Consider the following 14,450-nt stretch of genomic DNA (forward strand, 5'->3'; position numbering starts at 1 on the left):
CTGCATTGGTCATGATGGGGTTGGTAGGTGTAGAAGCACCTGTGTTTAAAGGGTCCATAGGAGACCCAGGCAATGAATTCTTTTGAGTATTTAAGCCAAAATAGAACGAACTGGATGAAGAAGAAGGTGGAGGTGAAGTAGGGTAATTGTGTTGAAGTAAAGAGGGAGTTGTTTCATTGTTGGCTGGGCTATTGGGTTGATATATAAACAAGTCATTTGGATGAGGCTGCATAAAACGAGCAGGCATAGATTGACTGAGATGATGAAAGTCGTGCTCATCTAAACCATAAGGATCAATGTCCTTTGATTCTTCTGTCAGTGATGGTATTGTAATACTGTTATTTCTCTGACCATATACATCTATACTTTTTGACATAGACTATCATATAATAATAAAAAAAAAAAAAGTGAGTGTGCTATATAGATAGATAGAATTAGAATTTTTACTGTGAATGGAATCAGGTTTTGATGTTGACAAGGTGGTGGTTTGTGGTCAACTTCCATTGTATCTTCTGGTGACTTTTTTGTGAGTTGCATGGCCATCATTCGCCAAGTAAGATTTTCCATACGAGAACCATTGGGTAATGTATCTTTTGCTTTTGTATACATTTGCCATACTTTACTGGCTAATGGGTCCTTTTTCTCTTGTTCTGGGTTATCTTGTCGAGTTGGAAATAGTGAATCAGAAAGTAATTGATCCATAATAGAAGGAAGTTTTTTATTATTGTTGTTCAATGACATGAAATAAAATAACTAGAAGATGAAAATAGGTTTTTCATATAGAGAAAAAAAAAAAGAAGAGAGAGAGAAACAAAATAATATGACGCGAAAACTCTTTTTATTGTAAGACAGGCACCATTTAGTTGTATGTATGTATATATATATATATATATATAGCTGGATCGCTGGTCGAATCAAGGCAAACTCTAAATTACCTAATTTGTCGTTTCTCATGCCATTATCGCATGTAACTGGTCAATGCCTATCTATAGATTGATATATATGTGTATGTGTATATATATATATATATATATCTTTGTTTAACACTGTATGTCTATAAAATAGACCTTTATTCTTCACTTGTCTATTTTATATAGATCTCAAGCCAATCATATACTTTCTATTATCTTATATGAAGACAAGAGTTAAGTCCAAGTTAATGGAAAGTGTAACCCGGTCACTTCCGATAAGCATTGTACGTCATGATGTCTATAGGGTGTCAATGCATCCACATATATATATATATATATATATATCTTCATTCATACTCTAGTGCTAAAATTGAGTTTATCTTGTCTGTATCGATAAGATTATCACCTTTAGATATAAACATGTATATATGATGGATTCATTCGCTTGAATGATAATGAATCCTTATCTTTCTTATTTCTATAAATGGAATGCTACTTGACTTTTAAGCTTTTTTCATTGCCCGTTATGTGATATGCACTGAAAATGTGCTGCTGAGGCTTCCCCCCCTTTTTTTTTATTATTGTTATCTTTAGATAACAATTTTCCTTTTTTGGGTCTATTTTAGATAGCATGTCATAGTGAATATGTTGGTCCGTTCATTTTACATTCGATTTACACCAAAAGAGATAAGACCATGTGACTCATACGAGAGAATACATATATATGTATATGTATGTATAAAGACAGAGACATATAGAAATAGTTCCACTTCAATAGATATACATAAAAAAAAAGTGATACGAAACACATATTGTATCTTTTTATGGGCATATACATCTACATGTTTCAATATCTATTAAATAGAGGTAATACAACTACCAAAGAATCGTCGAATCATTTCACGACCATAAGGGATATAACTAGCACTAACAAACAGATCAGTGAACCATCATCTTTTTTTTTTTTCTTTTGGTCATGACTTACGAATACCACACCAAAGCACTAAACTGAATGATGACCAAGATCAACGAAAGAAAGAATTTGGCCAACTATGTATATATACATCATGGATGAGAATTACTGTGATTGACTGAATGATTATTGTTACTTGCCGTAATGGATAAAATGATGGTCAATACAAGTAAACTCAAATAAGTCACAGTGGCCCAAAAACGCACTAGATGAAAATATGAAAGGCAAGTTTTTTTTTTTTTTTTTTTTTTTTTTTTTACCTGGTGCAAACATCGTTTTAAATTGCTTCTTGAGACCAATAATAAATGTCAAACTAATTCTTTGTCAGCCTTGTATTTTTGTTTCTTGAGTTACCTTAATAAAGAAACAATGTTACCGAGACTATAAAGAATAGCAAATGCAGGGACACTCGAGATCAACACAATAGTAGCCTGTCCGTGTTAGTCTCTTAAATACTAGAACAAGACTTACAAGGATCGAAAGTACAGCGCCTACAACAAATCTATCCATCCTATATTAGCTTATATGGAAACACGGGATGACTTACGAGATGCCAAATGCATAGAGACGTTGTGTCTTTGAAAGGCCAAAATATTGCCAGTTGCCTAGACAAGGTTAAAAAGAAGTAAAGATATATACACTTTACCATCATCCATAGTGCCTTGATCTTCATATTGTGATGAAAAGAATCCAAATGCCATCTTGCTAGAAAAACAAATAATTTAGAAAAAGGTTTTAAGCGTGTATCGGAAATCAAAAAAAGGTACAAAGAAATAGGGCTGAGCAGAAAAGAAAAAAAAGAAAAAAAAATAGATGTATAAGCTTACCATGCATCCTTTAAACCAATATTCACTATAAAGAAAGACAAGAATAAAGCAAAAACATAGAAAGATAGTCTAAAGGATAATAAGAAAAAAAAAAACTATTTTTGAATGAACAAGGCTTGATTGGCTGAGTCAATTCGAAATTTACAAAAAAGGGGAAAAGACAAAAGAGAACAATAACCTTTTTTTTTTTTCACTAATGACTTTTTCAAAAATGGAAGCAGCTATGGAAGATGCCTTTGTAGAATGGGTATGTTTTCTATATATATATATATATACCTCCATGAGGGTTTATGTGTTCATCATGACATAGATAAACACATTTGAATGTAAATCATATCCTATAGACACAGTTGTGGAATTAGCAGATGGTGTTGTTCTTTCTGATATCTTATCAGACATGTAAAAAAAAAAAAAAAAAAAAAAAAAAAAAGCATAAACATCAAACATACGCATGTTACTTATAACCATAGTGATGCCAAATGGTTCAAACCCATTAAACCAACAGAAACAGCGACTAATTGGGTTGTTCGGTTCAATAATCAAAAGAAACTTCACAAGCTCATTACGCGTTACTTTGAAGATATTGTAGGGCAGGACCCTGAACTCTTACCGAGTGTGAACTTGACGGCTATTGCCAAAGATGCCGACCTGCATGAACTCTTGCTCATGTGTCAGTTGGTAATGGCCATTGCTGTTCAGTCTGACAACAATAAGCGGTATATTGAAATGATTCAAAGTCTGACACAAAAGAGTCAACATGCATTGATGGTCTCGATTGAAGAAGTCATGCATCATTTCAATACTGAACAGGATTATGCGTCCAATCGCATGTCTTATTTGTCAGGCCATTCAAGCACCAAAAGTTTCCAGTTGGAGGATATGCCGTATCGATATCAACTTGAATTCGAAAAGATCTTGTTGGAAAAGAAACAGTTTGAGACATCCCATAGTCAATTATTAGGTGAATACGATGCACTTCGAGAACGATTTGTAAGGTATAGCATGGATAGGTCTATTGTACTAATGGTGTATTAGGAAGATTTATTGGCTGAAAAAGAAGATTTAAAGACCCGTTTACATGATATGGATGAAGCCATTATGCAGGCAAATCATACAGGCAAAGCAGACTATGTCATGCGTACTGAAATTGAACATTTAAAGCAAGATTTGTAAGTAAAAGTAGATTTGGCTTTGGTTGATGTCTATTTTCATTAGAGAACGCAGTGAAGATCGACGTCAAGAGACAGAAATGATGATGGAATCTCATTTGGCTTCCATCAATGAACTCAGAAAGAAAGTAGAAGAATTAACCATTCAAGCAGAAGAAGCTTCTGTACTTAAAGACCAGTTGGAGGAATACAGACATGCTTATGAAAAAATGCAAAAGATGGAAACTACATTAGAGAAATACAAGCGTAAAATGGAAGAATCAGCTGATCTCAAACGACAAATCAAAGCATTAGAAGATCAGAATTCAAGCCTATTAGAACGTAGTCATCAAGTGGAAGATGAGTACCGTAAAGTATTGGCTTTCAAGACATTGATGGATTCCTATAAAGATCAAGTACAGCAATTAGAATCAAGTAACCGAGACATCTTGAAAGAAAAGTCTCGGTTAGAAGATGAATTGAGCCGTATGGCTGATACCTGTGCTTATTTAGAGACAGAAAGGGATCGAAATATGGAACAAGTGCAGTTATTAGAAGAACATATTAAGGAACTTGAATTGGGTGATGGACAGACATTGGATAAAGTAGTCAGCCATCGTGCAAGTGTGGTAATTGAAGAAGATGGGCTACAGGAAGATGGCAATACCATGGAAGAAAACATGAAAAAAGCCAATGTGACTGAATTGTGAGCTGTAGGAATCCATACACTGTATTCATCTTTTGTTATTAGGCGCTTAACAATTGGAAGACTACAGAGACAAATGAAAGAAATGGAACATAGACCAGAAGAGATACCAGAGCAAGGACAACTTCAAAAGGTAAAAAAAAAAAAAGTGTGTGTGTGTACAGGATAGTTGTTGATCTTTTATAGGATTATGAAGATGTATTACAAGAAAGAAATCGATTGCGACAAGAACTTGCACAGATTCGAAATGGTATTCCTGACTCATTACTTAACCAAACACAGACTATCATGGCATTCCGTTCACGTATTCTAGACTTGGAAAAAGAATCCAGTAGTCTAAAGGAAAGTACTGTTCGATTAGAAACCATTGTGTCTGAAGGGACACGTAGTGTGGCCAAAGACAAGACAAGTCTAGAGAATTTTGAAAAAGAACATGCCAAGATTCAAGACAGAGTCAACCGACTTGAAGATATCACTAAAATGCAATTACATGATATCAACCGTATGCTTGTTGAAGCCAACTATTTGAATGGTATCAACAATAACAGACAAGAAAATGAATCGTTTGAAGAAAGACCAGGTTTAAGCGAGTAAGTCAACCAGATCAATAAGACATACTCATAATATGTAAAGTCATGATTTAGAGGTCATTAAAGAACAAAACGCAAGCCTACAAATCCATGTTCTTCACCTTCAAGAAGAAATCAATGAGACACAAGGCAAGATACGTAAAGTCAGAGATGTAAGTGACAAGGCAACTCGCTTCTAAAATGTTAAGCGTGAAATAGATGATCAAACTCTACCATCAATTATTACAAGAAATGACAAAACGATTCTCTCATGTACGCCCAACAGATGAACCTACAGGACTTGTGAGTCGAACACCACGTACAAAAGAAGAAGAACAAGACTTGCTAAAGGTAACTTATGTCTCGTTGTTTACAACTTACTTATTGATCTATAGAAACAAATTCATGATGTGCGTCAACAATCCAAGATTGAACAACAATTGATTATTTCAGCTTGGTATGATCTCGTACGCCGTAATGACAGAGGTGCTTCTCATCTTGCTGTTCGATCTACACCTTCATCATGGTTAGGCAGACAACGAAAAGCATTGGATGTTCATCTAAGACAAAGACTATGCTAACAATAAATATATTTATTTCTCTCTCTTTTTTTCTTGTTTTATTTTATGACCATGCCAAAACAAGTTGTGATGCCAAGTAAAAAGTCCAACATCATTTATGAGAATTGGAAAGTGTATTCAAAACACCACAAACTCATGTTTCGTTGTAACGAGTAAACACATACGCACAAAGGGAAAATGGCACACTGATCTGACAATAGAAAAAAAGCACAATGGTACTTGAAAAAGAATTTAGCTGTTCTTTTACCTGAATCACGCGCTATTCAACTCACATTTGAAGCCAAAGGCGATGGACATCAACAAGGAGACTATATGGTACAAGATCGATCAAATACATGTGTTGCTTGTGGTGGTAATACCTATTTGACCATGCATCATGTTGGTAAAATGACACATCCTTGATTGACTTGTGACTCATGTCTGTAGTTCCTGAAATGTACCGTCATTGGATGCCTTTAGCTGTCAAATCCAAATCAGTAAGTACATGTGACCATACCAAGTCCTTGACATGTTTCTATAGAGTCGTGATTTACTCTTGTTATGCAAGTATTGTCATGATCAGTATGAACAGAAAGCCACTGCCTTTAAAAAGCAAGGTGTAGCACGATTTGGTATTTCGCTTGAAGGCAGAGGATGGATCACATTGCCTCATTACAAAAAAGCCAAAAAAGCAGCTTCTGCATTGCTACGATCCTCAGACAAGATTCCTCTTGACCGACAAACTGTTCTTAAAGACATAGTCGTTCAATTCTGGCAAGAAGAACACCCAGACGATACAACCACTGATTTTGATTGCCTCCTTCGTGAATGCAGTGAATTACAAGACCATTTTAAAGGCCCTGATTTTATAGAACACGGACAAGAAGCCATACGACAATTAACACAACAATGCATCATCAAAGACAATAAGGAAACATGGCCTGATTTAGAAAACTTTATCAAAGAATGGAGACAACATTTCTTAGATCATGTTCAGCCCAAGCACCTAAGCCCTTTATGGACTGTAGATGCTAGTATTTATACACATAGTTAGACAGATAAATAGTCCATAGATAAGCCACAGATCTGAAAGGGTTCTATCTGTTGTTTGATGAACGTAGCCTTGATGGCTCTGAAATAAGGCACAGGGCATTGGATACCCAGCGTGATGCGATCTGTGTCAGGTACTGTTTGATCTGTGATTTTACATTCCACCCATGTACTTGCACTCTGAAGTACAGAGACACTGAGCTGTCTTTCAGGATGTTTGATCTTTTGAGGTGTATGGATAACGAATGTCTTTGTGTTGGCTGTGCCTACTAACATTAAACCTAAATAATCTCCTTGCTTGGGTTCTATATATATATATATATATATAGAGAGAGAGAGAGAGAGAGAGAGAGAGAGAGAGAGAGAAGAAGAAGAAAGATCCATCAGAACTGTCTTTAGATATCACAGTGTACTTACCATAAATTGTATGCCAGCATGAACTGGGATCATTGTCTACTACTCTATGGAACGAATGTTCATTCCATTCAACAAACGAAGGCATGATAGAATATTCATCATAAGCATCCTCTAGTTTAGCTATCGAAGTCATGTTTTGATAATCAAACTCGACTTGTTCAGGACGTACAAAAGGATCCATGTTGGTCATGAAGAGACAACGATCATGAGCACAAGAAGAACGTACATCTCTGTACTCTAAAGAGGGTTGATCTTCTATTCTTTCAAAGTAATCTTGAGGTGCTTCTGATTGATCTTGAATGAGCGATCTTTGTAGATGACGCACGGCATCATACTTGATGAAAGTGAGTAAATAAGTACTAGACAGATAGAACGTACCGTGTAGTGATCCAAAGTGGAAGGATAAGCAATGTCTTGATCTGTTGCTTTATCTCCTTTGGCTGTATAAGGTGGATTACATAATAACCAAGGATATTGATTCATCCAGATAGCAAAATAATGTTCAGCCTGTCGAATACTGTCCTTGTTCAAGCCTGATTTACCTAACTGAGTCAAAAAAGTCTGTACTTTCCATCGAGGTACAAAGGCACCATAACGGAAATCAGCATAACCTGTATGAAGTCGAATGGCATCTTGATGAAATCGCCATTTTAATTCACGTTCATAATGAGAGGGTTTAGCATTCGCATGAATCAAGGTAGGAAAACGTAAAAAGTTGGTATATAAAGAATCCATGTACATGTTGAGGTAAGTGTCATCTTGGAAATAGCAGTAAAGACGAGAAGCAGTAGCGCATGTTGTAAATCGAGCCATACTGCTTAAATGTTCATCCGATTCAAGGATGTCAATATGAATATCGACTTGAGGATCCAGTTGAAGACTCTAGAGAATATATATATATAAGCAAAAGGGATATGAAAGAGACGTATGTTACCTGTCTGGTTAATGGTCTATGCTTGACCAAGTTGTGAATATAGATATCACTAATAAAAGGATACTTTAACAAGTGTTTGACAGTATAGACAATGCTCTCATCATCATCTGTCACACGTAACAATACAGCCGAGACTGGATTGAATTCGTTTTCTTTCAATGCTTCTGGTGTAAAATAAGTTTTAGGGAAAGCACTTTTGCCTGTTCTGTCAGATAGACTAGGTGCCCAAGACAAAGGATTCACATTGTAATCTGCTGACGGTGTACTTGGTGTGTATTCCATAGAGCGAGATGAATAAAAAGAATACAAGATGATGAACCCAACCACTACTAATGCAAGTAGTTTTCGAGATGATCTTGTTTCTTTTTCTTTACGTTGATGAAGTGGCAACATGCTAGATCCCATCTGAGAAAAAAAAAAAAAAAAGGAGAGAAAGGACGAATATGGAGTTTAAAATGATAAGTTTATTATTATTATTGTTATTATTCTTATTTAAGGATCTTCTTCTTCCATCATCATCTTTCGATGTAATGGAGGTGGCTTTGTGAAATAAGTTGGTATGCGGGATTCCAAATTGCCTTGAGGAGCATACCAAGTATCTCGAATCCATCCTGATTTCCTACTTCGATGGGATTTAGTGTGTTTAGGACGATGGACAGGTTGAGACATCAGATCAAGGGCAAGTCTAAGTTCATGTTGCATTTTGACTAGATCAGATATACACTGTCCAAACAAACGAACATCACTGAATGAACAAGGAATAACAAAAGAGTAACGAGGTATATGCACATACAATCCATTGGCCAATAGTTCAATAGTAGATAGAGTACAAGAAAGGCCTGTTTCCTAGAGGTGAGCTATTGTATGCAAGTAGATATACATTTACCTGTGATATGGATAAGCCATGTCATACAGCGTGTATCTTCAGATAAGCCAGTTAATTGTATCATATCATCCAACGCTACTTTGCCTTTTCGTATCAGTCTGTCCTCCACAGGTGTATGTGTTGTACTGCATTCACCTACAGCCAATGAGATCTCTTTTCCTTCGACTTGAACAGCCAATTTAAAACTAAAAACAGTATTGTTTGGATGATGATGATCTAAATCACCAATCTTGAGTCGAATCTTTTGAGCAGCAGGAAATAAGAGTTGAAAGATAGTAGACCATAGACAATGAAAATACTCAATGTTGGACATATTAGCTGATCCAGACAAGACAGAATCCTTTTGTCGCAACAGGGTTAGCCAGTGTCGCAAGATACGCCATAGATTCGCAATGTCAAAAGGATTTGATTCACGGGCTGTCTTGGACTGAATTTCATGGTATACACTCTCGATATTCTTTCTGCGACATTGTTTATCATAGAGTAATTTGACTTCGTCTTTTGTGACCGAGAGGGGTGATTTGGCCATCAAGTCTTTTTTTATCATGGGCCAATCCAAACCAAACAAATAGCCATGGGAATCAGGTTCTCGATAACCTTGTCCCAGATCAAGCACAGAAGAAAGTGCAATAGCCATATTTCGCTTGGCCAAGTCAGATACAGGTTCCTTATGATGATAAAGAGCTGTGTGGACTGTAAATGCCCATCGTTTAAGAATGGTGCCTATACTTCGACGTTCTTTGTAAAATAGCATGTCTACTTCAACAATATCTTTTCTCTGTGCTTCTTCCTGTGTTCTGGTCTTCTTGGTTGAATCTGCTAATTTGATGTGATGAATCTTGTGTTTTTTAGGTACCTGAACAACACTTTTTTCTTTCTCTTCATTTTGAAAAACGGCTTCTTTTTCAGTAGGAGGTGTCGTTTGTTCTTCTTGCTCTTTCTCTACTTCCTCTTCTTGTTTTTCAGTTTGAATTGTATTTTTCTCTTCCTCTTGTTCTTCTGTTATCATTCCTTCTTCTCTTTCAATTGTAACCATAGCCTCTTCTTGCTTTTTAGTTTGAAGCATAGCACTTTCTTGTTCTTGAATTCGATAGAGCATTTCTCCCAAGTCACGATGAGTAACAATATCGTTTTCTTCGGTTTGAGCTGTTGTCTCTTCTACTTCCTTTTCAGTTTGAGATGTAACTTCTATTTCTTCCTCTTCCTCCGTCTCTTCTTCACTTTTAGTTGGAGCTTCTTTTTCCTCTTTTTGCTTATTCTCTTTCTTGTCTTTGTCCGCTACTGTCACGGTTAAACATTGGCTAGCAATCATAGGTCTAGGCGTAGATCTGTCTATCATGATTGAGTTTTGATCAGCCCTAATAGGTGCTTGATGAGCAGAAGCCTGTTCAGTCACGAATGATGAAACAGGCTGTTGATCAGATACTGTGGCGAGATCATTGGGAGTAGAAGATGCTTGTTGGTCAGACGTGGAGGGAACAGTCAGTTGGTTTGTAGTATGACCATCATTGGATATGTGATTCATATTGACTGTTGCTTGAATAATCTTGTAAAAGCATTCACCAGGAAAGGCAAAGTTGGGTTGAATTGAGTGATCAGTCTTTGAATCAGCTGTTGTCCCATGCAGTAACCTAATATTGAGCAAAGGAAAGAAAGAAAGAAGAATCCAAAGAAATAGGATAAGTAAACCATAGCGTTTATTGATTGAAGATCAAATTCACCTTGTGTCTACAGTGCTTTGTTGCTGATGCTGAATCGTTTGTTGTTGTTTCTGAATCGCTCGTAGTTGCTTTTTAATCGCTTGCGGCTGTCTCTGAGTCAATTGCTGTTGTTTCTGAGTTGCTTCTTGTTGGCTCTGAGTCGCTTCTTGCTGATGCTGAGCAGTGTTTTCTATACATCTTCGTTTGGCTTGTGGAGTGAAAAAATCATCAAACGATCGCTTTAAGGATAGATGTAGTTTTTCTGCTGCTTTTCTGACTTGGTTCTCAATCACCAGCTTCATCAAGTTCTCACTATGTTGAGCCCAAAAATGATCAAACATACGCTGGTCTTCTGTGAATGCCTGGCGTATTGACCTGATTCTCGCTTTGTATTTATCTTCTTTTCGCATGTTCTTCTCAATCGACTTTAGATCTTGAATAAAAAAGTCTGTGACAAGACTTTTTGTTAAACAAGGATTGAGTTGCAATAGGTTAATAGTGTATTGAACAGGAGACCATGTCGTCCAGTGCGCTGTCTTCCAATAATCTATATGGATTAGTGATGGTTATTCAAAGACGCGTATACCTGGGTTATTTAAGGATTCAGTTTGAAATGAAGGAAATGAAGTGTGGCTATAAGATTGTGTTAATCCTGGAAAGACCATCTAAACTGAAGAATAGGATTTTTTTTAAAAAAAAGAAAAAGGAAACAATTGCATTTTTATCAAAAAAAAAAAACAAAAGAAAAAAAAAAGTCAGCATACAGGCTTCTTCACCCTAATTATTGTTCAATAAGACAAGTAACACTACTTCTTTAATAAAAGGGATAAATACCTATTCTTTAATCATAGATTGCATAAGCATGATGAACAATAAAAGCAACAGAAAGGGTTTTCAACCAATCTCCGCACTTTTTTCTCTCTTTTTTTTCTTCCTTGTATTTTTATCATGGGCAACTCCATCTCCAAAAAGAAGGAAAAACTTCATAAACACAAACAAAAGAAACATACTTCATTACCTCCTCCACCTCGTTTAGATGTTACGCATGCAGACAATGAAAACAGTACCAACACAACTCAATCTGTGAATTCCATCCTCATGACTTCGTCACAACATCGAAAGAGTACACAAAACACGCATTCAACACTTTCTCAACTGAATCCTGACTACCCTGTTCGGAATGAAGACGATCAACAGGACACTATTCAAAATGATGCTTATATGGGCAAAGTAGAACACCCTCAACAGCATAAACTATTAGCCCAGTCTGATTTCTGGCCACCCAAGAAAGCAGCCAATATGGACCTTGATGTCGATTCAAATCAATTGACAGTATCTTCCATGAACCAACTAACTATGAATTCAATTTCGAGTTTCAATCTACAGAATGCGAATATTGATGATTATATTCGTCGGCTTTTAGATGCTGGCTATGCTACCAAAGTACCAAAGCAATTGTGTTTAAAGCAGTCCGAAGTCACAGCGATCTGTCGTGTGGCTATGGATATATTTCTAAGTCAGCCTGTAAGTGTCTATATAGCATATCCCCCTTTCTCACTGAATTATTCTATGTAGTCCTTATTAGAATTATCTGCACCTGTCAAGATCGTAGGCGATACACATGGACAATATACAGACTTGATTCGGTTGTTTGAAATGGGTGGATTTCCTCCAAATTCAAACTATTTGTTCTTGGGTGATTATGTAGACCGAGGAAAGCAAAGTTTAGAGACATTTCTGTTGTTATTGTGTTACAAGATTAAATATCCAGAGAATTTCTTTATCTTGAGAGGCAATCATGAATCTGCTAATGTAACTAAAGGTAAGTTACGATAGATAAACACAATGTGCTTATTTGAAGTCTATGGATTTTATGATGAATGTAAACGTCGTCTGAGTCCAAAGAGTTGGCGTACCTTTGTCGATGTGTTTAATACGTTGCCTATTGCTGCATTAGTGGCAAGCAAGATATTCTGTGTCCATGGTGGTCTTTCGCCTTCTTTACACAGCATGGATGATATAAGAAATATTCAGAGACCCACTGATGTACCTGACTATGGCTTACTGAACGATCTGTTATGGGCCGATCCAGCCGATATTGCGGTGGATTGGGAGGACAATGAACGTGGCGTATCTTACTGCTTTGGTAAAAAAGTCATTAATGAATTTTTGGCGAAATTCGATTTAGATTTGGTTTGTCGAGCACATATGGTTGTTGAAGATGGCTATCAGTTCTTTAATGACCATACATTGGTGACCGTATTTTCTGCACCTAATTACTGTGGTGAATTTGATAACTTTGGTGCCATTATGAGTGTGAATGAAGAATTGTTATGTAGTTTTGAATTGCTTACACCTTCGGACCACCCCTTAGCAAAGCGAACTTAAAATTCATTCTATTTCATTCTAAATAAACAAATAAATAGAAAATTTATTCTATTTTGTTCGATGTTCTTTGAGCTTCTGTGTATAGTTTGTTTGTGGGGGCGGAGTAGGAAGAAAGCCGTGCACACACTTGCTTGTGCTCTTGGAAGTCAATAGAACAAAAAAGCTTAATCTACATTTCATATTAAATCACTTGTTTTCTTCTCTTTTTTTTTTCATTCTTTTTTTTTTTCTTTTACTCTTTTTTTCTCTTTGCTCTCTGTTCATTCTTTTCTCTTTTTATGTTACTTTTTCTTTAAAAAAAAATTAAAGTAAAAGTAAAGAAAAAGAAAAAGAAGAAAAAGAAAGAAAGATAGCGTCAATGCTCTACACGCATGTTATTATTTAAGGGGGGTTTAATTATGTTTTGACTAAAAAAGTCAAAACAGAACATCGTTCATTTTATTATTATTATTATTATTACTATTATTATTACTGCATTATTGATAAACCAAGGTAAATATGTTATCTCGCTCATTTTATTTTCTCTTTGCATATAGGTTTATAAAAACAAAAAAAAAAGAATGACATGCGGATCATATTATGTCATCATTTGCAAGTATATATCTATTGCATTTAGGGGTTATTACTTGTCATGATAAAAGATGAAATCATTGTTACTTCACTCTTTAGAATTAAGGAGTGTCTGTTTCTTTTTTTTTTTTATTTGAGTTATGTATACAAACAACTAGATTGAAATATCTGGAACAAAACACTTTCGGAGGAGAAAGGCAAACAAGTTATTTTCCTTTTTTAGATTTCCCCTTTTTTCTTTAAACATTACATGTAAATGACAGAAAAGTGATATTCCAACCCATTTGATTGGTTGGACTAAAATTGGGCTGTTCCATAAAAAGGGAAAGCGAGAAAAAAAAACTCCTTTTTTTTTTATCTTGTTCGCGTCATGCTTTTGAATTGGAACGAGATTTGCTTGATTTAGTCTTCTATTTGTTGTTCATAGTCACCTTTGTCCTACTGTCCCCCCCCTCTTCCTTCTTCTGTTTTCTCTCTCTTTCTTTTTCTCTCTGTGTGTGTGTGTTTTAAGCTGATCGATTTACGCGCACACCATGTTTGACCATGCGTGACTAAATTAACTTTATTCAAACTGACAAAAAAAGGGGGTCAATTCGATGTACTTGCCGGAATATTCGCGTGTATTGAATAATTTATATATAAATTTCCCCTGATAATAGCCCAAGAGCGAAAATTAAGGGGGAAGAAAGAGAGACAGAGGAAAGAGATGGAACAAAAACAAAGCAAAGGGTGGGGGGAAAGGGGGTGTGGGGTTTCTTGCAGGTTTTTTTCTATATAAACCCTTTTGTGCATTTTGTTATTTTTTTTTTTT

The 14,450-nt window shown here is 35.9% G+C and overlaps 8 protein-coding genes across 8 annotated transcripts; 5 read left to right on the forward strand and 3 right to left on the reverse strand.

Moving 5' to 3' along the window:
• Window positions 1–394: 394 nt before the first annotated feature.
• Window positions 395–850, forward strand: B0P05DRAFT_560484 (uncharacterized protein; the record flags this gene model as incomplete). The annotated part of the gene is made up of 1 exon (XM_051580372.1): window positions 395–850. A coding segment is annotated over exon 1 (158 nt), but the record flags the coding sequence as incomplete, so codon positions are not given.
• Window positions 851–1,582: 732 nt separating this feature from the next.
• On the reverse strand, window positions 1,583–2,386 carry B0P05DRAFT_560486 (uncharacterized protein). The gene is made up of 5 exons (XM_051580373.1): window positions 2,239–2,386; window positions 2,145–2,197; window positions 2,025–2,089; window positions 1,897–1,961; window positions 1,583–1,838 (listed from the first exon to the last, which is right to left on the reverse strand). The coding sequence occupies exons 2-5, from the start codon at window positions 2,155–2,157 to the stop codon at window positions 1,769–1,771; spliced, it is 213 nt and encodes a 70-aa protein (XP_051430407.1). The 5' UTR covers window positions 2,158–2,197; window positions 2,239–2,386; the 3' UTR covers window positions 1,583–1,768.
• Window positions 2,387–2,907: 521 nt separating this feature from the next.
• On the forward strand, window positions 2,908–3,884 carry B0P05DRAFT_581700 (uncharacterized protein; the record flags this gene model as incomplete). Its single annotated transcript, XM_051582128.1, has 4 exons — window positions 2,908–2,958; window positions 3,022–3,110; window positions 3,182–3,701; window positions 3,747–3,884. The coding sequence occupies 4 exons, from the start codon at window positions 2,908–2,910 to the stop codon at window positions 3,882–3,884; spliced, it is 798 nt and encodes a 265-aa protein (XP_051430408.1).
• Window positions 3,885–4,131: 247 nt separating this feature from the next.
• Window positions 4,132–5,715, forward strand: B0P05DRAFT_479272 (uncharacterized protein; the record flags this gene model as incomplete). The annotated part of the gene is made up of 5 exons (XM_051575060.1): window positions 4,132–4,554; window positions 4,752–5,155; window positions 5,199–5,307; window positions 5,354–5,485; window positions 5,530–5,715. 5 exons carry the CDS (start codon window positions 4,132–4,134, stop codon window positions 5,713–5,715), a joined length of 1,254 nt encoding a protein of 417 aa, XP_051430409.1.
• Window positions 5,716–5,766: 51 nt separating this feature from the next.
• Window positions 5,767–6,748, forward strand: B0P05DRAFT_581702 (uncharacterized protein; the record flags this gene model as incomplete). Its single annotated transcript, XM_051582129.1, has 4 exons — window positions 5,767–5,828; window positions 5,916–6,097; window positions 6,142–6,191; window positions 6,263–6,748. The coding sequence occupies 4 exons, from the start codon at window positions 5,767–5,769 to the stop codon at window positions 6,746–6,748; spliced, it is 780 nt and encodes a 259-aa protein (XP_051430410.1).
• Window positions 6,745–7,896, reverse strand: B0P05DRAFT_479289 (uncharacterized protein; the record flags this gene model as incomplete). The annotated part of the gene is made up of 3 exons (XM_051575061.1): window positions 6,745–7,049; window positions 7,162–7,495; window positions 7,540–7,896. 3 exons carry the CDS (start codon window positions 7,894–7,896, stop codon window positions 6,745–6,747), a joined length of 996 nt encoding a protein of 331 aa, XP_051430411.1.
• A 644-nt stretch (window positions 7,897–8,540) lies between these two features.
• B0P05DRAFT_560498 (uncharacterized protein) lies at window positions 8,541–11,396 on the reverse strand. Its single transcript, XM_051580374.1, has 3 exons — window positions 10,703–11,396; window positions 8,982–10,612; window positions 8,541–8,934 (listed from the first exon to the last, which is right to left on the reverse strand). The coding sequence occupies exons 1-3, from the start codon at window positions 11,089–11,091 to the stop codon at window positions 8,588–8,590; spliced, it is 2,367 nt and encodes a 788-aa protein (XP_051430412.1). The 5' UTR covers window positions 11,092–11,396; the 3' UTR covers window positions 8,541–8,587.
• Window positions 11,397–11,435: 39 nt separating this feature from the next.
• Window positions 11,436–13,527, forward strand: B0P05DRAFT_600147 (Metallo-dependent phosphatase-like protein). The gene is made up of 3 exons (XM_051583221.1): window positions 11,436–12,205; window positions 12,257–12,503; window positions 12,543–13,527. Exons 1-3 carry the CDS (start codon window positions 11,630–11,632, stop codon window positions 13,067–13,069), a joined length of 1,350 nt encoding a protein of 449 aa, XP_051430413.1. The 5' UTR covers window positions 11,436–11,629; the 3' UTR covers window positions 13,070–13,527.
• Window positions 13,528–14,450: the final 923 nt, after the last annotated feature.

This window comes from Gilbertella persicaria, assembly GCF_025201335.1.
Source record: "Gilbertella persicaria strain CBS 190.32 chromosome Unknown B0P05scaffold_58, whole genome shotgun sequence".
NCBI lineage: Eukaryota > Fungi > Mucoromycota > Mucoromycetes > Mucorales > Choanephoraceae > Gilbertella > Gilbertella persicaria.

Excerpts from the sequence above, each read along its gene's own strand:
- B0P05DRAFT_560486 (XM_051580373.1), bottom strand. Across the intron at positions 1,962-2,024 it reads CCATCATTTTATCCATTACG|TTGGCCAAATTCTTTCTTTC; the intron begins GCAAGTAACAAT and ends ATATATACATAG. Across the intron at positions 1,839-1,896 it reads AGTGCTTTGGTGTGGTATTC|TGCTAGTTATATCCCTTATG; the intron begins GTAAGTCATGAC and ends TCTGTTTGTTAG.
- B0P05DRAFT_560498 (XM_051580374.1), bottom strand. The coding sequence starts at position 11,091 with ATGCGAAAAGAAGATAAATACAAAGCGAGAATCAGGTCAATACGCCAG. Across the intron at positions 10,613-10,702 it reads CAAAGCACTGTAGACACAAG|GTTACTGCATGGGACAACAG; the intron begins GTGAATTTGATC and ends GCTCAATATTAG. Across the intron at positions 8,935-8,981 it reads ATGGCTTATCCATATCACAG|GCCTTTCTTGTACTCTATCT; the intron begins GTAAATGTATAT and ends TCTAGGAAACAG.
- B0P05DRAFT_600147 (XM_051583221.1), top strand. The coding sequence starts at position 11,630 with ATGGGCAACTCCATCTCCAAAAAGAAGGAAAAACTTCATAAACACAAA. Across the intron at positions 12,206-12,256 it reads ATATATTTCTAAGTCAGCCT|TCCTTATTAGAATTATCTGC; the intron begins GTAAGTGTCTAT and ends TATTCTATGTAG. Across the intron at positions 12,504-12,542 it reads ATCTGCTAATGTAACTAAAG|TCTATGGATTTTATGATGAA; the intron begins GTAAGTTACGAT and ends GCTTATTTGAAG.